We start from the raw sequence: 24,099 nt of genomic DNA, 5'->3' as shown, positions 1-24,099 counted from the left end.
CAATAACTTTAAGACCTGTTTTCGAGCTCTACTTAGTGCCTTTCCCCCTTGCCTTCCAGAAACCAAAGAGTCTCCTTTGCATCCAAGTTCAGGTCTTACTCACTGGATTAGATAAAAAGCGTCACTGACATGTCACATTATTCTCTCTGAGTCACACTGTTCCCATGACAGAACATTGTATATTTACTGACCCTGGAACTTGAGTTGTAGAATTGAGGGTCAGCTCAGAGGTGGTGACTTAGCTGCAGGAGCAATTCTGTCATACAGGGAAGAGCAGTTTACATGGATGTTAGACTCTAATTGGCTCAAGAAAGAGGTGAAGTTCACATAGAGGAATTGTAGAATTACCCATGAGTATCCCCTAGGAAGGCATGATATTGGAGATGCAGAAGCCATCTCTCAGAAGTCCTGCACCACCAGTGTTTTCTCCACATTAGAAAGGCTTTCAGAGGGTTGGGGATATAGCTGAGCAGCACAGCATCTGCCTGGCAAGCACAAGGTCCTGAGTTCGATTCCCGGTACCAAAAAAAAAAGTGAATGAGCATGACTACATTCCAATAGAAAAGCTTTCCTCCATGGCACAGCAGTTGGATGGGTTTGACATATTAGGGACTCTTGTGTGTGAAAAACTTGGATTTTTAAGGATTTGAGTACAATAAGGACTCCTTCCCAAGAGACAGCTGTGAACTGAGCAGATTTCAGACCTCCCCTTCTGTGCATATGGGGATTTATCCTCATTGATTGGAGTGACAGGGACTACAGCATTTAAAAATGTTACTGCTAGCCTTCTTGGTCCCCTAGGGTGCAGTCACGAGGTTTCTTAAGTTAAGTCCCTGTTAGGTCAGCACCTAACAAGTGTGAGGCCTAGGACAGTAGTACGAAAGGAGGCACACAGACCTTATGTCAAGTAGTGGAAAGTTACAAATTGCACTAACAAACCGCCAAGTAAAAAATATTTATGACAAAGTGTATTCCTTGCCAAGCGTGCCTCCATGTACCTGTGTTGTTGAAATGTAGAATTCTCACGTTCCTTGGTACTCCATGCTGAAATGTGGAGAGAGTATGTCTCTGGCCTGCCCTTTCCCCTCGCTCCCTGTGCTCTCGTGGTACCCTTGCTGTGAACGAGGGCTCTGCGTGCACATACGTGGGCAGCCTTTACCTGCGTCCAAACTCTCTCCATACCCCTTAGAAATACCTGTCCTTTAGGTGCAGCCAGTGAGCTTGGGGCTGATTACTCCAGGGGAGAACCTCATTTGGACCTGAGAATTCCTTGCCTGATGGAGAAGAGTGTGGGGTTGGTTCGGTTCCTGCAAGTTAGATGAATGCACTTTGCAAATGATGTATCTCCAAGGTTCCTGGCTTGTTAAAGGAAAGCTGGGAAGTAAAGCAAAAGTTAGTGATATTTCAGAAGCTCATGGTTGTTCTTCTACTCTAAACTGTATTCCATGTGTTACTTAGAAATTTTTAGGTAGTTGTGATGTTAAGATTGGCTTATTTCTGTATAACTTTTATCCTTTTATCTGGTCCCCAGGGGAGTTGTGATATTATCTCTACTTTACCACGTTAACTCCTCTCTAGGTAATTAAGAATAGGCAGTGAGTGATTATCAGTACTCTGGTTCTGGACACTGGAACAATCCTGCATTCTTCTTTTGATCATTGGAGGCAGTAAATTACATGTGGATGAACCCCATAACCATCAGTGCTCTGGACTTCTGAGTAGATGCAGCTGATGTCCATGTCAACGGTGAGCCTATGTGAACGGGAAAAACGCTCACAGGTGGTATAGGCGGCAGGATGTCAGAACTAGGGCCTAAATGTCCCCTGTGCTTTGATTAAATGGGGAGAATAAACACAGAAATTGATATTAAAGGAGACGTGGCCTCTGTTCTGACAGTAAGAAATAAGGTTTCTGCATTTATAAAATGAAGAGACGGGTTAAACATTGACTAATGTTTCTCACACTTAAAAATTCCAAGATGTGTGGAGAGGGGGAAAAAGATATTTTATTAAATTATTTAGAATTATTCCCAAGTCAGTAGGCTAAAAATAGTGAATTGATCATAAGGTATAACATAATAATTTGTTTGGAGTAAGTTGACTTAGGTTATTATAATTTTTATGGATGGAAAGCTAATTTGTATTTTCTTATGAGAAACAAAAAAGTAAAATACAGAGTGAGAGTAAAACCATATGACTTTCAAGACAGCCAAGATAAAATTACGTTATTAGAAGATCTCTTTATCCTGTTTGAGAATGGAATAAAAAGGAGAAATGGACCAGATGGGAAAGCTGGTTATTTTTTTTTTTTTTGATTTTTTTTATTTAATTTTATTTATTTTAAAGAGAAAAAAAGAACAATAGCAAAATGCCAACAGCATAGACAAAAGCAAAACAAAAAGAATGATACAAGTTTTCAGAACAAAATGATAGGGATTAACATTGGTTGTTATATTGCATATTTTTATCTTCATCGAAGTTGGTCAGATTACCAGATGGAAGAATGGAAGATTAATTAATTATTTTTTTCTTTTAGCACAGTTTCTATTTTGCATTTGTGGTCTAAGAAGCTTTGTAATTTTTGTTACCCATCTTGTCAGGAGGTACCCTTTATTTCTGGTCCAAAGGGAGCTATTGTGTTGCTGGAGAGTGCTCAGCTCATCCTGGCACACTTAGACTGTCCTCATGCACCCCTTCTCCTCAGTAGTTAGGTTACCCCCAAATTCCTTTATATTTCCCCTGTGGATGTTCCCTCCTCTTCCCTTCCTATCTCTTCCCCCTCTCCTGCCTTAGAGGGATGATTTAAACTTAAATGTTGAGCAGTCCCCAAGTTTAGAATCTCTTTAAAATAAAAGATTCTAAATGAGTCAAGAAGAGCTGTGTGCTGATGGATGACCTAGAGGTTGGCGTTGTGTCTGAGACTCAGCTTAGCCCTGCTTTCCTTGGTTTTTTAGGAGAGGAAGGTGACGAAGCCATCACCCTAAAACTTAAGCCTCTGAGTGCCATGCTGTGGGGTAGCTGCTCATGAAAGGGATCACATTGCCTATGTTCAACATGTGAAATTGGGTTAGACTGACGTCAAAACAGTTCTCTCCTGTCCAGTGAGGTGCCCAAGGCCTTGTCAGTTTATAAACTGCAGAAGGTGGCTACGATGGCGGTGGGCTGCACTCAGCTAGTTATTCACTGTTTGCCCTCTTTTTATTTCTCTAAGTTCTTCCTGAGGTGCGCTGCAGCTGTTCTCTGTGGTGAACACAGTAGCTGATCCTCGGGTCTGGCTGTGTGTGTGTGTGTGTGTGTGTGTGTGTGTGTGTGTGTGTGTGTGTGAGAGAGAGAGAGAGAGAGAGAGAGAGAGAGAGAGAGAGAGAGAGATATCAAATTGCCAGCCACAGCTGCCAACCTGTAGCTAGATTGGAGACTGAACAAAAATTGTTCTAAAAGATGGCTAACGATTTATAATTGTCAACTCTAAAAAATGCTAAGTGACCCCACCCACTGCAGTTTGGTAATTTTGGAGTGCCAGTTTTAACTCATTAGAATTTCATAGTAATCACCCTCTGTCCTTCGAGTGTTAAATCTTGTCTATATTGAATGTCTCTCAGGACTCTGTTGCTGTCACCTCCCATAAAAAAAAGGAACATTTGACTTTGGTCTTCTGCAAAGATACCTGTAGTGTGAGCTTCTGGAAGAAAATAGTGATAAGAGTTTATGTATGTTGGTGAAGCATTTTAAAACTGTTTAATTTTCTCCTGGGACTCAACCTTTAAAGGCCGCTTATTTTAGCCACTTTTGCCATGTAAGTGATTTGCAGAGCAGTTGGCTTCTCAGGAAGCGAGAGAGGCACTGCCTCTGTACCCAGTGTGGCCCCTGCTCGGAAGGGGTGGGCGGTTTCTATTTTTGTTTTTGTCTTTTTGAGACAGGGTCTCGCTATGCAATTCAGGCTGGCCTTGAGCTCACTTTGTAGCCCAGGCTGGTCTCGAGCTCCCAACGATCCTCCTGCCTCAGCCGGTTTCTGGTTGATTGATGGCAGAGGTGAAAGGGGCTGCACCTGGTGCTCACCTTGCCCCTCAGTCAGAGAGGTGGGGTGCGAGAATGCTTTATGCATCTTCTGTTTCTCCTTCCTTCTCTCTTTGCCATTTCCTCCTTCTCCATAAAAACCACCGCAATTTGTTTCCTTTGCCACTTTCCTGATGGGCAAAATGATTCTAGTTTCCTCAAGAGAACCCAAATCCTGCCCTCAGTTGCTTCCCTGGGGATTATTGTGTATATTGTTTGCCTTCTGTTGTCTAGCATATCTTGTTTTTACCCTTCCTTGATATTTTCTAAAAATTCCTTTCAGTATAAAAGTATCAGCGTGCTTTCTTTTACTTAAAACCAAAAATAATAACCTAAGAATAACTAAGTCCTTTCTTATTTCAGTTATGACATTTTTTGCTTTCGGTGCTTGCATTGATTTGCTTGTTTTTGTCCTGCCTATAGCAGATCTGTGTATTTGGTGAGTTCCTGCATTCTACTAGTCTGCTCTTAGGTGCTCATTACCATTTTTTTCTGTTCTGAAGATATGTGTGGGTTCCCTTTGGATATGTATGTGGCTGTGTACTGATGTTCTTGGTGAGTGAGTAGACAGATTGCAGAGTCTGAGCATTTTAAATCAAGGAACTCAGTTTTGGTTCCAGGCCTTGGTAAGCTGACTGTGCCTTTATTTCTCTCTCCAACTAGGATGGTGATCGAGACATTTTTATTGATGGGGTTGTTGCTCGTAATAGAGCCTTAAATGGAGATTTGGTGGTCGTGAAACTACTTCCTGAGGAGCAGTGGAAGGTGAGTTAAATTTTCCTCGTCTAATTATGTCCTTCTTAGGGCCTTTTGTGTTCCCTGATTTACCAGTGAGGCGGCATCAGTAGAGGAGTCTGCAGCCCCTGAGGCCCCGAATTGGGTGTTGCCTCCAAAGAGGCTGCTTAGTGCTTGGACAGACAACTGATCATTTGAGTTATTCTTGCTCCCTGTCCAGTCTACCCTGTCACATACATGCCTGGTTTCTGGGTTTCTTTTGAGTAGAAAAAGCTTGCAGGGCCCAGTGAGACTTGATATGTATTATTTCCCTAAACCTTGTGCTTCTCGATCTGGAGAGACGAAGCCACGGGGATGGTGGCTTTCTCCATACACTTCTGCTGCCTGTGCTAGTGAGCCAGAGCAACACACCTCAAGTGCCACTGGGCCTTGTTTGGTGATTAGGCTTCCCTTGGCAGATAAAAGTAGTCTATGTGAATTTTTAAATAGAGACTTAGGTAGGAGAAAATATTTTTAATATGACAATATCCTGGATTTCAGTTTCTGTCTGTTTCTGTCAATTGAAAAGAAAGATTGTGAAAAAAAATTTTTGTTGTGATTTTAGTTTTGACTGTTGTTTTAAGTTACAGTAAGGGGCTAGCACTGGAATATTTAGTGTCTTTGAATGGAACGTGGAACTGGGGGCTTGTAGGTCTAAGTCTGAATTTATCTTTATGTCGTTTGTTCTGTTTGGCTCAGTTATTTGGTCCTCAGGAATTCAGTGTCTTCAGTGAGGGATGGTACTGGGCACTGATTCGTAGCGTGAGCTTGGAGTCAAGGCTGTGTGGGTTTGAATCGCATCTGCCATTCATCTGTGCAACTTTTGGTGAATTATACAACCTTTCTGCCTCAGATGCTTCATTTGTAAAGTGGGAGTAATTGTAGTACCTACTTTATAAATTTGTCATGAGCAGTAAATGAGATTACTTATAAAAATCATAGAGTAGTACCTAAAAATCTTAAAATGATGGGACCTTAAGAAATGTTTATTTTTATTAATAGTTTTCCAGAAAAGATGTAATGTGAGGAATACCACTTTGTCTCAGAACTTTGTTCAAGAGTACATTAAATTCTTTTTTATCTGCCAGGGCTAAAGTAATTGATTGTACTAAGTGCCAGGTACTCATAGAAAGCAAGGATTTTAGTAATAATCAGGACAGACACAGTTCTTGCCTCAGGGAGCTGACAGTCTAGCGGAGAGTACAGTGAGGGTGAAACAAGCACACTTAGACAGATGTAGTTATAATTATGCCTAGTGCTGTGAAGTACAGGGTTTAATACGAAATTTTTGCAGTTGAGCTCTACCTCCTCTCTCCCACCCCTACCAGTTGCAAGTATAACCCCCTTGCTACATTCCTTGAAAACACAGCTAAGGTTTAGCTCCAGATCCTATGAACATAGGTTGATTTGGGCCACTTTCTGTTTCTGAAAAGCATCTCTTAGCATCACAGTGTTGTCCAGAGGAGCATAGTAGGGCCAAGTGGAATCAAAGGAAGCATTCTTGGAGGTTATGCAGAGGGTGAAGAGGTAGCATTTCAATGGAGATGAGCCACAGAAAGGGCAAGAAAGTTGGGGCTTCCTTTGACTTAAGGAGTGTGAATGTTAGAACAGAAGAGAGAAGTTAGTAAGCTGGGTGGGTGTCTCGGTCTGTTTTCTGTTGCTGTAATTGAATACCATGGACAGGGTAATTTATAAAGAAAATAATTTATTTCCTACAGTTCTGGAGGCTGAGCAATCCAATGCTGAGGGGCTGTGTCTAGGAAGATTTCTTGCTGATGGGGACTCTGCAGGCAGTATCTCAAGCTGGCTCAGGGCATCACATGATAAGACAGAGCAAGCTTGCTTATTCTAGTCTTTTTTTGGCAGTACTGGGGCTTGAACCCAGGATCTTTCCCCTGAGCTACATCCCTAGCCCTTTGTTACTTTTTATTTTGAGATAGGGTCTTGATAAGTTGCTAAATTGCTCAGGCTAGGCTCGAACTTGTGATCCTCCTGCCTCAGGCTCCAGAGCACTGGGATTATAGGTGTGCACCACTATGCCCAGCTCTTTCTCCTTCTTTTGATAAAGCCACTAATACAGTCACAGGGCTTCATCTTCGTTACTTCATCTAAGTCCTAATTGACCCCCAAGAGCCTCACTTGCAAATACTGTTAAAAGATGACTTTTAAGATTAAGTTTCAGCATGAGTTTTGGAGGGGACAGGTACCTATGTAGAAACTTCAAAGAAATATTTTTAAAAAGGAGAAAAAGAGGGGCTGGGGATTTAGCTCAGCGGCAAAAAGCGCCTGTCTGGCAAGCGCAAGGTCATGAGTTCAGTTCCCGGTACCGGAGAAAAACCAAAAAAAAAAAAAAAAAGGACAAAAAGGTTGCTAGAACTAATAAGGGATTAGCAGGACATAAGGCTGATATTATAAACATCATTTGTACTTCTATATACTAGCATTGAAAAGGAAATTCAAAAAAATTCTTAAGGTACCATTTATAATAGAATCAAAAATATAAAATAAAGGAATAAACTTGACAAAAATATGTAAGACATACACACTTAAACTATAAAACATTATTGAGAGAAGTCAAATAAGAGGTAATAAATGGCAAGAAATATCATATCCATCAATTAAAAGACTCAGTATTGTTAAGGTGCCATTTTCTCCTTAAATTGATCTGTGGATTTAGTGCACCTCCTGAAGACACCAGCAGTTCACTTATTTGAAAGTACCATGCTCACTGAACTGCATCCCCAGCCATTTTTACAATTTTTACTGAGACAGTGTTTGCTAAGTCACTGAATTGCTCAGGCTGGGCTTGAACTTGTGAGCTTCCTGCCTCAGCCTCCTAGAATGCTGGGATTACAGGCTTACACTGTTGTGCTTCACCTACTGATTTTAAAGGACCTAGAAGAGCCAAAACAGAGAACAAACTTGGAGGACATAACAGAACTTGATTTTAAGACTTAACATTAATGCTCATGTAATAAGGACTGTGTGGTGTTAGTACAAAGGTGGACACATAGGTTGGTAGAACAGGATAGAGAGTCCAGAAATGGGCCAAGACATTCTGATTAATTGATTTGCTATGAAGGTGCTAAGGTAACTCAATGGGGAAGGATACTGTACTGGTGGAAAAAAAGGTAGTCATTTTGGAAAACAGTTTGGCAGTTCTTAACATTAAGCATACACCTAATATGTATATGCTTAGGCTGAGGCCTAATGTGTGTAACCTCCCTATTGCATTTTTGGGTATTTACCTTAATAAAATGAAAGCATTTGTTTGCATAAAGTCTGTTTCTTGCTTCCTTTTTCTTTTTCGTTTTTTTTTGGTGGCACTGGGGATTGGACCCAGTATTTCATGGATACTAGGCAAATGCTGCACTGAGCCACATCCCCATCTCTTGTTTTACTTTTATTTTACTTTTTGAGATCGTATCTTGGTAAGTTGCAAAAGCTGGCTGAGCTTGTGTTCTTCCTGTTTCAGCCTCCTGAGTCCCTGGCATTACATATATGACATTTTATGCAGGAGTGTTCATTTTCAGTTTTATTTATATAGCCCCAGAATGGAAGTAATTCAAATCTACATCAGCATGTGAATTTGTAAACCAATTTTGGTGTATCCATTCAGTGGGATACAACTTAGCAGTTAAAGAAAAATGAACAAGTCACACATGCCACAATGTGAGAGAATCTTAAAATACTAATTGTGGGTAAAAAGCCAGGCAAAAAGAATACTCTTGGTGTAATTCCATTTATATAAATCCCTAGAAACACAAACTAGTTAGTATTACCAAGAGGCAGATCAGTGGTTGCCTGGGTCCGAGCAGGAGAGATGGATTGCAGTGGGGCCCAAGGAAATGTTTGTGGGTGATGGATGTGCTCGCTGTTTCAGAACTGTGTCTGTCTATCAGGACTCATCACTTGTGTATACTTTAAATATTTATAGTTTATGGTGGTGTTAGCTTTACCTTAATAAAACTGTAATGACATTATCGGACACTGAACAAATGAAGGTGTTTGTACATGTGAGCCTGGAATTCTAAGGAGAAACAGAAGCTGGAGATGCATATTTGGGTCGCCAGCGTCCATGTGGTGTTTAAAGTGGCATCAGTGGATGAGATCCCTAGAGCCATAGGGGACACAGCCAAGTACAGAGAGCTGCATGGGCCAGGCCACAAGGGCTCAGGCCCTGGTGGCAGCTTCCAGCTGTGCCGGGAGGCGGCTGCAGCTGGAGGGTGTATGGGGCAGACGTTGAGTGAAGGGGTCAGCATGCTTGCATTCTCGTAGTCTGTGTGACCTGTCGAATCCAGAGGGCTTGTTGGAGGTCCCTTGTTTGCTCCTAGACCTATGTTGATTGGTTGGCAAGAGGAGGCTTAGAAGAGGAAGGCACTTGGCCGTTAGCCCTATAGAGGAGGAGAGGGCTGCTCAGCACCTTCTGTCCCAGGAAGAGCAGAAGGAGTGCATCCCAGGTGGGCAGAGCCAGGGGATTCTCTGCCTTCCTCTGGTAGAAAAGCTCCCCTCCTAGTCAGCAGAAGGCCTCTGGACTGGTGCAGTTAGAGTGCCTTCCTCCATTGATCAGAGTAAGCTGTGGTATCTTTCAAGACAACAGGAAAATAAATAGTTGGGGTCTCTGAATCTTAGGTGTAGGGTGCTGGCCTCAGACGTGGGGGAAGAGCCCAATGGTGAAGAGCTCTGACTTGGAAGAGCCAACAGCGTGTGGTTAGCAGGAGCCCTTGGCTTCTGAGGCTACCTCCAGTGGGCAGGAGGGCCAGAGGTCTCCCTGTCCTGTGTGGGAGGGGATGGCCCAGCTGTTTCTGGGCAGGTGGCTGAGTGGGCTGTTTAGCGTTCAGGAGACTAGAGAGGAGGTGGTTCTCAGGAGGGAGGTGTGCAAAGCGAGGGTCGGGGTTAAGGAGTTGTGGGGGTTCCTGTCCTTGAGGAAGATGGGTATGAGGATGCTGTTCCTTAGACCTGGCTTGTCTTTAACCTGCAGATGATTCACCTGGGAACTTTGATAAAATACAAACTTTCATTTCGTAGTGCTCCAAATTGTGCATTTCTTGCTAGTACCCACACAGTACTAACTCCTGCTGGCTTGGGAGTCATCCTTGGAGCAACAACAAGCCTCCTATGTGGGGCAAGAGGGAAATGAAAGAAGTAGCTAGGGATCTGGGCCTGCTGGCCCGGGGGCTGAGCACTGCTTGGCAGGAAGATCCCTGAGAAGTTTATACCTGGAAAAGTTGTGCCTGAGCCACAAAGCCCCTCTAAGAGCCTGGGTCTTGTTTTGTTGTTGTTTATTTTCTGGTACCGGGAATTGAACTCATGACCTAGCGCTTGCCAGGCAGACGCTGTGCCGCTGAGCTAAATCCCTAGCCTCAAGCCTGGGTCTTGTGCCTTCTCTTTATGGCTGACACCCTGATGAGAGGGGATTGACAGGAACACAGAGAAAGGCCAGTGCTAGTGAGGAGCCCCCACCTTCTGGATTGCCGCCAAGCGAGGAGCAGGGGGAAACGAGGGGCTGCCTTGGGGCATGCATGCATTACATCACTGTCAGAAGATCCAAGGTGCAGAGGACACCCTTATTCCTTGTCTGTGGAGTTCCTGCAGGTCCTCACGGTAGTATTTGTATTGGAGTCTGCCCATTTTGTAGTAAAGTCTGTCTCTCAGGCTCCTTAGAGTGTTTCATAGCTCCCTGTGCAGAAGTGGGGAGCTCTGTTGGCCATTGCCCACCTGTAATAGTTGTTGGCTACAGGGTCCAACAGAATAGAAGAGGATATTCAGACCATCATCAAGAATCCCTGCCTTCGAATATAAACATCTCAACGCATACTGGCCAATTGTCTCACAGGTTTGTTAGGACAAAAGCATTTTGTTATCAGAGGGCTCTGTAGTCAATGGTGTGAGCAAATGCGAATTAATTGGATTATTCATCTTTGCTTCTTTATGCTTGTTGTGCCCACCCCTCTTGGGTATGTAAACTACACAGCCTTTGGGGTTTTTGGAAAAACAACAGTTCTTTTAGTTATTGTGGTAAATAGTCAATTTATTTCACAGCATGTTTTTTGGCAAAATAGATAGCTATAAAAGTATCAAGCTGTGAGACAATAATAAGAAAGAATTTGTTCTTATATAACAATTTCAGAATTCTTCCACATTTTTAGTATGTATGTATATGTACGTGTTTGTATATTATAGACATCTAATGAAGGATAGTTGAGGGGCAAATGATAGTTCTTTGCCAGTTGGGAAACTAAGGTACTGTGACAGTGAATGACTTGTTTGAAGACCCAGAGTTTTTGACAGAACCAAGAATAGAATCCAGATCTCTGACTTAGAACTTAATGCTCATTTCCTGAGGATTTTAAAGGAGGGTCAGGTCCCCGGGTGGTGAGGCAGCATTGATCTCCGTTCTTCCTGGAGCAGTGGAACCTAATGGCTTGTTATCTTCCACTCCCTCAGCCCTGTGCCAGATCCTGGTGATGCAAACAGAACAGGTCCCAGGCTTTGCTCTTACGGTTTGGTTTGCAGGAAAGAAACAGAAACGCACATTGCTGTGTGAGCACCAATCTCTCCAGTGCTCCAGGAGAGTTGGGGACAGTTGTGTGGGGAAGGTCACCTTTAAACTAAGGTTGGGAGATGAGAACAGAGAAGGAGAGGGGTTTTGTTTTATTTCAGGATAAAGATGATTTGCGCGGAGAACGAGTTGGCAAGAGAGGCTCATGAAGATGTCAGGTTTCAAGGAGAAACTTATGGGTCAAGGCTGTCTCTTCCTGCGTGCTGTTAGCTGAGCCCTCAGCCCCTCTGCCATGTCTCCCAGATGTGGGAAAGAGCAGGGCCCCCTACCTGTTCTCAAGGCCCTGGCCTCCGTGTACAGAGAGGCTCCTGGAAGACTGCTCTGTGCTCTGTAAGCAGCTTAGTCTGTCACCTTCCTTTAACACGAACACAGGTGTGCAGACCCTATGCGTGCTGGTGATGGGTGCTGACATTTTGATGCTTACTTTGTTCCAGGTACTGTATCTGGGGCCTTGAACCATTCTTTAGTCTGCTGTTAGCTTCATCCTCGTGTGAATGAAAAAACTGAGGCATCTTAGCTTAAGCATCTTACACAGTTATGGAAGCTATGACTAAGGAGTAAGAGAGCTGGGATTCAGTTTTACATTGCCTGAATTTATAATCTCTTCAATATTTATTATATATCAAAGAGAGAGTTGTTTTATCTGTAGATGGATATCATAAAATTAGCATAATTTAGAAAATTATGTTCTAAATTATGTTTTGGGATTAGGTAATACCTTAAGTTATCACCATTGGTGAAGATGACTGTATCAGTTGAAATGACCAAAAGCGGAGTGTTAGCCTCAGAAAATAAATGACTTAGAAAAAAATTACTTAGAATTCTGTGTCTTAGTCCTGGAGAGGTCTGGTAGCTTCTTAGGATGTTATGGAGGGAGGTGTTGGAAACGAGCTAGAACCTTACCAGACAACTGCCCTGGACAGTGGGTCAGAGGCTGAGTCAAAAGGATTATAGATCCAGATGCCATCTCAGCTCAGTGGCAGCAGGGCTCAAATTGATGTGACCTGATGTTCAGCAGGCAGGGAGGCAGTGGTCATGTAGGAGGAAGTGTGTCCCTGTGGGGCAGGGCTCTGATCCAGTTACAGAGGACTGGTTTACTGAAAATAGCACTGGAGGCAGCCACTGGGCTGGGGGTCAGTGATAGCATTTGATCTCCAAGCTAGAGAGTTGGCTGGAGCAATATAAGGAGCAAGAACCAAAGCAGAAGGTGAACCATGAGAGCCAGAATTAGGAACTTTGTATGATTTTAGCCATGGAGACCTGAGTCCAGTATTCACTGGCATCTCGGTATCTTGGCTTGGGAGGTGGATTAAAGGCTTAAAGCTAAGCTGTCCCATAGGCATTATTGGTAATTGGGGTGAACAGCTCGGTTGATGTAGCCATAGTGACTAAAAGTAAAGGAGGCTGACAAGAGTGCTAGAACTAGACTTGTGCTGGCGCCGTGGTGTGTGCCTATAATCCCAGCTTCTTGAGAGGCTAAGGCAGGGGCATTGTAAGTCTGAGGCCAGCCTGGCAAACCCTGTCTTAAAAAAGGCCCAGGCATGAAGGTCAGTGTTCCCTGGGTTCAGGGGTCATTCTTGATCTAAACCATAACAGTAAGAGAGGCTAGAATCTACGTGATGTGTTGACACCTACTGGAAACCTGTAATACCAGGGACCCCTTCATTTATCCCACGTGTATTTGTTGAGCCCCTACCTTGGACTGAGAGGAGCAAGTGGGAATAAATTAGTCAAATACCATCTTAGCAAAGGCTAAACTCAAGACAGGATTATTTCACTTAACTTACAGCCCAGCAGTCTGTGCCTGATTGAAGGAGGGTAGATAAACAGGGGCAGGTACTCTGTAGTTTCTAACACGTCTGCTGTAACATGGTGAGGTCAACTTAGTTGTGTGCAGAGACTAATATTGCAGCAAGGGCGCAGCAGAAGTATGTATGAGTATTTTGGAAGAGACTGGCACAGAAAAAAATGAAATAATTTGAGTCTGAAAGAATAAAGGAAGTACTGATAGGGGTGCTACTCTTGATCTAAATTAAACAAACCGAACATCAAAGTGCACATTTAATCCCTAATTTTCAGTGGCTGTTCCAAACCTTCTTATGGTCACATGAAATTGGTCTAGTACAGTAAATTGTTTCCTTTGACAACCAACTTTTTCTTCAGTTGATTGTTTTAAAGTTTGGTCTTCCAAGTTCTTCCTTAAATATGCACCCATCATGCTAGATTATATTTAATCCAATCTCTTATATAACCACTATCATTTTGGATTGTTCTCAATTCCAGTGGAATTAGGATTTCTTAGAACTGTTTGGTTTCTTGGCCTGCCTTGGAAGGCACTTCATGATGGAGGGCAAGGTCTTTGGGGCCTCCACCCAGGGTAGTATGGTGGGCGAGGTATATCTACTACCACGGTCAGCTTTCCCCAAGATTGTTATATACACAAGCCTATTTTTAATAGTCATTTTACCTTCTTCATTATTGCCAGCTCTTGGATCAAATACTTCAGGTTCTTGTCTGCTTTAAACATGCCTTTAGATCTCTGTAATTCAAATTGAAATGTCTAAAATAAAGAATGTATCATTTAAGGATAGAGTAGCTTATTTGTGCTGGGAAATTCCCAATTAATATTTTAGGATGATTTGCTAGAAAATGAGTTCATTCCTTTTTAACTCCATGGACATGGTTTGGTGAAATACACAGACATTTTATAGATAAGATAGTATTTTATATATAAAATACAGCAAAGAGACATGTAAGTGCTCAAGAAATGTCAGGTGTTAATATTATTCTTCTTAGAAGTGACAACTGTGAGCCACAGCTTGGCCAAGGTCACATAGTAACTCAAATTTACTCTTCCTAGCTCTGGAGTTTGCTTCTGATGACATTTACTCACAGGAGACATAAAATGGTAATGTAAAATGTTAGTATTGCCCTGTGTTTCTTTGAGTCGTCTGGATGTAGAATAGTGATGTGTGGTAGGCAGAGTTGCGCTGTAGGTCGACTTGGTGTGTGTCTTGCTTATGCTTCTGGCCAGCAAGGTCATCTAAGAGCTTTGTTTAGCATTGCCGTCGACCCACAGCCAGGCTGGGTGGAACAGCTGCTGCTGGAAGTGTTCCCTTTTTCTATGGCATAAGGACATAGCCAAGGAGGACCACACTTAGGATGCCTTTCTTAAGTGGTCTTTCTGTGGGAAAAATGTTTGGTTTGTACAACATCACTTAAAATTTAATTAGGAAAAAACACAACAGAGATGCAGTTAGAGTTTGAGGACAGCCTGAGAATGAACCCGCACTGGACGTCGGTGAAGGCTGGTGGGAGAGTGATGCGACAGCATTGTGCCCGGTGCCAAAGCTCAGACAAAGCCAGGCCAGGTGTTAGGAACCAAGGCCCTGGGCATACTTGGCCATGAGAAAGGGAATGCCCCTGTGGTTTCGGGAGCATTAGAACTGTCTGGAGCAGATGCTGGCAAACTTTCTGTAAAGGGCCACATAGCAAACGTTTTGGGCTCTGTGGGCCGCCTGAGTCTGTCACACTGCTCAGCATAGCTGTTGTTGCATAAAAGCAGCTGCAGACAGGATGGGAGCACATAAACACAGCTGCACACAATTCCCAGTTCCACAAAACAGACACAAACAAGCAAACAACCAAACAAATAAAACAAGACTCAACCAAGTAAAACAGTGTGAAATAGAACCTGACTAGCTACAGAGATGGATTTCAAGTGAAATAAAGTGAAAGCTTTAAACCAGTGGGATTTGCACTGTCAGCTGTAGCTTGCCAGCCTCGTATAGAAGCATCATTAGGCCTCATGAAGGACCCTGCTTGCCCTATCAAGGAACCCCATGGTTCCGGACACAGACGTCTTCTCATCTCTAAACAGCATGCAGACTGTGTGGAGCAGTGTCTTACTCTCAGGAATCCATCCAGTAATTCAACCTGCTAGTTCTTGAGTTTGTAGTTTTTAAATCAGAAAATGTTAATGTCTCTGCAGGTACTTGGAAATTTGTTGATTCGATTCTGTGTTTTCTGCTTTAGGGTTTTTCTGTTCAGTAATATGATAGCATTAAGTTTAAAGGCTAGAAAACACAGAGGGGAAACGTTAAGATACTGGTGTAGGTAACAATTTTTGTGGATAGGACTCTAAAATCTCGGGAAATAAAAGAATTAGAAAATGGGATTATATCAAACTAAAAAGGTTTGGCACAGCAAAGAAAACAGTTGACACAGTGAAGAGACAGCGCACAGAATGGGAGAAAATCTTTTCCAGGTAGCTGTTCCTCTGATTGACGATTAAGATCCAGAATATAGAAAAATCTCAAAAAATCCAAGTAATCCAATTTAAAAGTGGCTAAATGATCTTAATACACATTTCTCAAAAGAAGAAACACAAATGGTCAATAAGTACATGAAAATATGTGCAATATCATTGGCCATCAGAGAAATGCAGATCAAAACTGTAAAGAGATTCCATTTCAACTGAGTTAAAATTTTTATTAAAAAAAAAAAAAAACCCAGAAAATAACAAACGCTGGCAAGAATGTGGAGAGAAAGGAACCCTTATACACTGTGGGTGGGGATATAAATGAATACAACTTCTATGGAAAACAATGTAGCATTTCTTCAGAAAACTAAAAATAGGGGCTAGAGATGTAACTGAGGGGAAGGGCGCTTACCTAGAATGCTTGAGGTCCTGAGTTCAATCTCTAGCGTGAGAAAAAACAAACAAGCAAACCAACACACACTCCAAAAATAGAACTGCTATATGCTCCAGTACAGTCTTTTCGCTCCATACTATACATCCAAAGGAAATGATGGCGTACAAAAGAGATACTTACATGGTCATATTTAGTGTGGCAATATTTACAACAGCTAAGGTGTGGAGTTAGCCTAGGTGGCCATCAACAGATGGACAGGTAAAGAAAATGAGATATAGAGTATAATTCAGCTATAAAGAAGAATGCATTCCTGTCATTTGCAGAAGAATGGATGGAACTGGACAATGTTACGTTAAGTGCAATATGCCAGACACAGAATGATAAACACCACCTATTTTTTTCTTGTATGTGGGAACCAAAAAAGAAAAAAGAAAGAAAGAAAAGATATAGAGGGGTATTAGGGATTAGGAAGGAGGTGTGTGGGGTGGGGAGAAGCAGAGTGGACATGATTAACATGCTGTGTGTGTGGTAATGTCACAGTGACTCCTATTAATTTGTACAACTAATATGTGTTAATGTAGCAAAAGTTAAGGAAATAATTCTAGATGACTTCCCATAGTTTTCGACATTTTGATCAGGTTAGAACTAGATCTTGCAGATGCAGCTCTGAGTAATGGGTTTTGGGGGTAGGGGAAAGGGCCAGGGAGCCATCACTGACCTTAACTTTCTGGGTTGGCTTTCCCCTTCCTGGGCGTGTTCCGGTTCCTCATTCATTCCGCTTCTCACCAGTGTCCTTGCTCTCTGCTCTCATCTCCTGGCCTCTTGCCTTTCACTTGAGCAGCAGCATGATTAGTTGTTTGTGATGATCAGAGAAACGCTAAGTCCTTTTAAGCCAAATGGGGGCTACTTGTGTCACTGGAAAAATTGTCAAGTACAGCTGTAGGAGAGGATAGTAGTAGTCAGCTAAAGGTCAGTGCCTGAGGTCAGTTCAAAGGGATGGGTATAAGGCGACAAATGGGAGGAGTTTAGATTCAGGAGCAAAGATTTCTAACAGATTTTGGCAGAGAAAACAAAAGCGAAGGAGAGAAATGGTTTAGGATATAGGCTTCAGCGAGGAAGGTACTGATCCACCTATGCTGCTCCTCCATGAGGCAAGCACTGTGCTGGGATTCAGGAATTCAGGAGCGGATCTTATTCTGCATCTAAGCCACAGAAGAGAGAAACTGATCGAGGGACTGTGTGCCCCGTTCTTCCAAGGATGGTGCTTACGCAGTGCCATTCCAGATGCAAAGCGGAGGAGTCGATTTGTTACAGGGAATGGCACTTTAGCTTGAGAGGGCAGATTCTCCCGGGGAGCCCAGGGGGAAGAGTGAGTCTGGTGAAGCCGTACAGACTGCCGGTACAGTGACGGAGAACGTGCTGGGGCTGGGGGGGCTGCACGCCACCCCCACCCCCAGGCCTGCAGAGGGCAAGGACTGCTTCCTGGGAGGAAGTGCAGTCTAATCAGAGAAGAAAGGACAGTGAAGAGGGTCTTGGTCTGGTTTGTGCTGCTGTCACGGATTGGGTTATTTATAAAGAAGGGAAATGTACTTGCTCAGCTCCAGAGGCTGGGAGGTGAGAGGGCAAGGTGTTGGCAGGTTCAGCTGTGTGGTGAGGACTGTGTCTTCTGGAGAGGGGGAGCTCTGTGTCCTCGTGTGGCAGAGCCAGGGGGCCGGTGCTGCCTACGGGGCGAAGCCTCTCTCAGAAGTGGAGAAGCCCTCGTAACCCATCATCTCCCAATACTCGTGCATCAGAAACACCTGAAATTTGAAGCGCACATGTTCAAACCATAGCACCTGTCTCTCTGGTGGAACACTGAGATGAACTGGTTACTTCCGTGCTCCTTGGAGCACAATCATTTCTTTTTCTGGGACCCTCCATGGAGTGAGGCCTCTGTTTGCAGCACACTGGGATGGTCAATCTTTAGTGTGCAGATGCCATGGTCTCAGGTCCTTTGGATAAGATCTGGCTGTGTTTTGAAAGTGAGGAGGTTGAGCCTTGCTGGCCCGGGAGTACTGGCTCTGGGCCTTCTGCCCGGTCCTTTCTAATATGCACTTGGTGTTGGGCATGGTTTCCTGGAGCAACCCACATGCTCGCAGCTCCAAGTGTGGTCCATGTACCAGCAGCCCTGCAGATCCAGGCTCTCCTCCAAGACCCGCTGAGTGAGAATCTGCATTTTAATGAGATCCCCCAGGCGTTTGCATGAGCTTGGATTTTGAGAAGCATTGATGTGGATGATTAAATAAGTGACTTTTTGCTTTTAAAATAAAATTTACTTTGGCACTAGGGAGAAGGGAGGGACATATCTATGACACTGTTTAGGCTGGGCCTGGAGAAGCATCATGAGTACTGAGTAACTTGGTGGGCTTCTGAGGTTTGAAGTCATCATAGTGACTGCCTTGTTTAGAGTCAGGCCCCCTACCCCGCACTTTACCTCCTGTCCCTGCTTCTTGCTTAGGAGAGGAATAGATATATTATTCTTGTAGTTGAAAAAATTCCTAGTAATTAATTTACTGAAAAAGTTTTTAATTGATCATGAATTATTTTTATTTTAATAAATGTTCTATAACCAGCCTCCCTCTCACTTTTAAGGTTGTTGTAATATTAAGTTCAGACAATCATGTCATTTCTGTTTTAATAGCCTCCAGTTTAACTCATCTTTTTCTTGAAGAATTGCTTCTTACCTTGTGTTTAATACATGTTTGTTATGATGCAAATTTTCTACTTTTTCCGGAAACTCCTGAGACCTGGCTTTAGTAGTTTCCAGTACGTTTTGAAGTCTTGTTGAAAAGTAAACTTACAGAATATTGAAAAGTATGAAACAGCTCCTGATAACTTGAGAATTACTATTTTTCTATCTACCTTTTGCTACTGCAGTATCATGTGCTATTATATAAGGGGGTCGGGGAAGAAAATGAGGACAGAAGAGACAAAAGTGTGTGAAACTATTGAAATTCTATATTTGAGATTTGTCAAAAAGAGACAGTGTTTTGCTGGGAGCGGTGGCACATGCCTGTAATCCCAGCTACTCAGGATGCTGAGGTAGGAGGATGGCAAGATGAAGGCCAGCTTGGGGAACTTAAGTGAGATCCTGTGTCAAAATAAAATAGAAACAGCTGGGAGTGTAGCTCAGTGCTAGAGTTAAATCCCCTAGGTTAAATCCCCAGTACCACCACTACCATACACAAAAAAGTGTTCTTATAGACTAGGTGCCCACATTATAAAAATGACTTATTATTTGTAATTGGAATCATCTTTTTATTATAAAATTTACTTTGATAAGAGGTTAGGTTATGACAAAAAATTTGAAATTTTAAAAATTTGAGATAAAGTATATATAATCTCAAATTCACCATCTTAAAGTCTATAGTCCAGTGGGGCTAGTATACTCACAACATTGTGCAGCACTGCTTTGATATAATTCCAGAACAGTTTTCACTCCAGAAAGAAATTCTGTGTTTAATAAGCAGTTGTTGCCAATAGGCCCCCATCCTCTTAGACCCTGGAGCTGCTCATCTACTTTCTACCTCTGGGTTTCTCTATTCAAGACTTTTAAAATAAATGGAATGATACACTTCTCAGATGAAGAAATATAAATGGTGAATAAATATATGAAAATATGTTCAACATCATTGGTCATTTGAGAGATGCAAATTAAAACAACACTGATTCAATCTCACCCCAGAAAGAGTGGCTATTATCAAAAAATCAAACAACATGTGTTGAGGGGCTGTGGGGAAAAAGGAACCCTTCTTCACTGTTGGTGGGAGAGTAGACTGGTACAACCACTGTGGAAATCAGTGTGAAGATTCCTCACAAAACTAGGATTAGAGGTCCCATTTGACCCAGCTCTTCCCCTCTGCGTATCTTCCCAGAAGAATTAAAAAAATCATACCACAGCGATGTATTTGCACTCATGTGCCCATGTTTATAGCAGCACAAGTTTTAATAGCTCAGTCTTGGAAATAACCCAAATGCCCATCAACTGAGGAATGATAAAAAAAAAAAAAAGTGGTATTTTTATACAATGAAGTACTATTCAGCCATAAAGAAGGATAAACTTGAGACTTTTACAGGTAAATGGATACAACTTGAGACCATTCTCCTAAGTGAAATAAATCAGACTTATGTATAAACATTGTATTATCTCTCTGGAGTGAGAAACTGAAAGAGTAAATAAGGTCTAAAATGTACAGTAGAGGGCCAGCGATATAGCTCAGTGGCACAGTACCTGCCTGGCAAGCATGAGGTCCTGAGTGATTCCTGGTGCTTGCCCCAAAATGTAGAATAGATACTGTGAAATGGAAAGAAATTGTTGAAAGGGAAAAAGGAACTAAGATGGGGGAAAAAGGAAAGGACAGAAGGGAAAAGGGAAAAAATACAAGTCAGTTATACTATTAGTGTCTCTTAGCTCATTGAAAAGGAAGGCATGTGCTAGTATTGATGAGAGAAGTTTTAATGCCTATATCTTATAGTCTGAATAAGTGCTTTAAAGATAACAATATGCAGTGTATTAACTATTGTTATTCTCCTATTAGTTTGTTAGGAAATTTTCTTTTATCTTTTTTCCATAGGAAAAAAAATGGAATCACATAATATTTGTCCTTTTGTGTTTGAGTTCCTTAGCATGATGTTTTCCAAGGTTCATTTATGTCACAGCCTAGTTCAGTAGATCACTCCCTTTTATGGCTGAAAGATATTCATTGAATGGATGCACCACATTTTGTTTGTTCTGTCATCATTTGATAAACATTTGTTTCATTTTCTGGCTACTATAAATAATGCCATTGTGAACAGTCAGGTACAAGCTTTTACATAAACACGTTTATGGTTCTTTTGGGTCTATGCCTAGGAGTGGAAATATTGGATCATATGGAGACTCCTTGCTTAACAAGATTTCGATCACTAGCTGGGTACAGTGGCCCATGCCTGTAATCCCCACTACTGGGGAGGCTATGGCACGGGCATTGCAAATTTGAGTCCAGCCTAGGCAATTTACTGAGACCTTGTCTCAAAATGAAAAATAAAAAAGGCTGGAGATTTAACATAGTGGTGAATACCCCTGGATTCAGTCATAGAACTAAGAAATAAAAACAAGTAGAAAACTAAAATGTGCTGTCTTTAAACTTTTCCAGTCCAACAGGAATCAATCTTACTAACATATACACAACTTAAACTCTGAAACTATCTGTGTTCTTGTATTCAGTCCAGTGTTTGAGTAAGCTGTTTTGCTCCTGTTCATTTTGTCATGCAAATCACTATTTTGGACATTTCAAAATGGAAGCCCTGGCCTGTAAACTGATAACCCTTTGCCTGTTTGTGAGTTGCTTGAAAGTTTCCTTTTTAAAAAATGCTGTGGGTGAGCTGGGAGTGCATACACGCTCATTGGCAAAGTATTTGCCTTTTACGCTTAAGGCCCTAGATGTGATCTCCAGCACCAGGAAAAAGAAAAAGAAAAGAAAAGAAAAAAAGCAGTAGGAACTTATATATACCCAAGTCGTTTGGTTGCTTTTGTTGGAGGTTGATTATTGTTGTAGAAATTGATTTTAGTTTAGGAAATAGATTAAGTTAATCCTAATATAAGTACTATTGTCCTATTAGCATTTTGTGTCATGGTTATGCACTTGTATCCTAAGAGCATGTAAATTCATATTCTCTGCACATGTAGTACGAGGAATGTGCTCGTCAAGTCAGTTGGGGGTCTCTGTGCAAGGTGTTCACCTGCTGGCTCTGAGCGTTGGGGGAGGGGCACTCACCTGTACTTCTTGGTAAGAATTAATGAGTTATCACCACCTAAGACAGTGTCTAGCAAATAGTAGATAGTTTTAAAATGTGAATTTAATTTTTTCCTTTTCCTTTTCTCGTGTCTAGCCACTCAGTAACTGGCATACCGTAGGCAGGGAGTAAGTATTTATTGAATAATGTCAGTGTTTCCAAGAATCTTGGTTACTTTTCTCTCACTGCTGAGACAAAATACCTGACACCCAAAATTAAGGAAATTTAGCTCACAGTTTGTGGAGGTTTCAGTCCATACTCAGCTGGCTCCAAGGCAGAGTGGCACATGGCAGAGGGCAACAGTTCATGGCAGCGGAAAACAGCTAAAGCAACAAGAGCAAAAAGGGAGGAGCAGCAGGGAAAAAGCCTCTCTTTCCCTTCCTTGTATTGTATGTAGGCCACCCACCCTAGGGTGGATGTAGCACTCACACCCATAATGCCAGCACTGGGCCATGAGTCAATCAAAAATTCTAGAAGCCTGCCCCATGACCGCATGAGGCTTTGGAGGGACATCTAGACGCAAACCATAACACCAAGCATGAGGAAAACATATAGTATTGTTTCTGTTTTCTTTGTTTTGGTACTGGGAATTGAACTCAGGACTTTGCACTTGTGCTGCTGAGCTACATCCTTGTTTCTTTTAATTTTGACTAGTCACAAAATTTTGTGACTAGACAGACAAAAAACACAGAGTGAATTCACTACATTTAGTGATCTTACAAAGCACAAGTTTGGTTTCTTAACTAAGTTTAATTGGAGGAGAAAACACCTCATTGAATCCTATCAGGATTTGCTGAATGTTGCATATGGGGACTGGATGTATTTCCCCCTGTATATCAAAAGTTGAACATGTTAATTGAATGCATCTTCTGTAAGGTTTCTTCATTAGTGTTTATGATTTTACATTTGTTTCCATGTTAATATCTTTTGGTTTAAAGTTAAATAAATGGGATCATAGATTTCAGTTGTTTCAGGATGGTCTGTTTTTGCCCATGAGCCTCAGATGTTATAATTCACATATTGCTCAGTTAACATCAACTGAAACTGAAGGCTTTTAACTCTTTGTTGCCAATTCCATTCTTACTCCTGTGCGTAACATAAAGGCTGCCCATGGCCTGCCCTCTACCCACTTGGGCAACTTTATTTCCTTTTGTGTTCCCTTGGCCCTAGATGCCACAGACGCCGGGCTTTGAAGACACCATGTGGCAGCATTTTCTTTTTGCACCCTCTTTGCCCGCTGTTCTTCCTCTCTCCCCTGCCCATCTTCTGCACTGGGTTCACAGGTTGTTGCCTCTCTAAAGCCTTTTCGTGGTATGGTTATGATTGTTATTCGATGCTGTTGTTTTACAAAGGGAAACACCTTTAGATGTTTTTTTCTGATGTTACAGAGCCCTTTCTGTTGCCTCTGTTCACATTCCAGTAGTATTTGAAGTTTTCTTCTGGGCTGTACTTGCTTTGCTTATTAGGAATGACTCCTATTAATGCCAGTGACAGAGTGGCAAGCAGCCTTACAGAGGACCTGTTCTGTGACCGGCACTCTTCTAGGGCCTCAGCACGTTATTGTAGACATTGGCTGAGTAAATAAGATCCAAAAGGTACAATAGACATTGTGAAAGGGAAAAAACCTGTTCAAAAAGGAATAACTGGGATGGGGGAAAGGAGAAAAGAATATCTGTATATGCACAAGATAGCTAAGATAATTGTACTACTAATTTCTATTAGTTCATTGCAAGGAAAAGTTAGTGTTTATTTTGTTTGATCAATCTTACATGCCTATATCTAGTAATCTGAGCAACTAGTTTGAAGATAACAATATGCAATATAATAGCCATTGTTAATTTTCTATCATCTTGTTCTGAAATTCAGTATCATTTTTATTTTTTATTATTGTCTTTAAAATAAAAAAGTGTCAAAGAAAAAAATAAAGTAATATAGACTGAACAGTAGTCTTTTTTCATTATTTGTGCTTTTATTTCTAAACAGGCCAAAACATATTGATTTACTCCTTTAGGGGCAATGCCTGGCTATAGGTGAAAAAAATCAGCCCCTAAGCCCAGAGAAAGAGGGAATTCCTTTTTTGAAAAATTTTTTTTATTTTTTATTTTAAAGAGTAAAAGAAGGATAACATAATAATAGGAGGGGCTTACCAAATTACAGACAAAGTGGTAGGAGATTATCAATGGTTATTGTTTTACATATTGTTATCTATAAGATAGTTTCTCAGGAAAACAAATAGACAAAT

At 41.8% G+C, this 24,099-nt stretch overlaps 1 protein-coding gene across 6 annotated transcripts in view; it reads left to right on the top strand.

The window, feature by feature from the left end:
* The window catches only part of Dis3l2 (DIS3 like 3'-5' exoribonuclease 2), a 292,479-nt gene that overhangs the window by 48,258 nt on the left and 220,122 nt on the right, over positions 1–24,099 (top strand). For all 6 annotated transcript variants that reach the window (XM_005395384.2, XM_005395381.2, XM_005395382.2 and 3 more), the window contains one exon: positions 4,716–4,817. In XM_005395384.2, coding sequence (XP_005395441.1) covers positions 4,716–4,817 — 102 coding nt within the window. The remainder of the gene's footprint in view (positions 1–4,715; positions 4,818–24,099) is intronic.

This window comes from Chinchilla lanigera, unplaced genomic scaffold, assembly GCF_000276665.1.
Source record: "Chinchilla lanigera isolate Chin_1 unplaced genomic scaffold, ChiLan1.0 scaffold00052, whole genome shotgun sequence".
Lineage (NCBI taxonomy): Eukaryota > Metazoa > Chordata > Mammalia > Rodentia > Chinchillidae > Chinchilla > Chinchilla lanigera.
The sequence above is the reverse complement of the archived record's forward strand: the minus strand, read 5'-3'. Positions and strand labels throughout refer to the sequence as shown.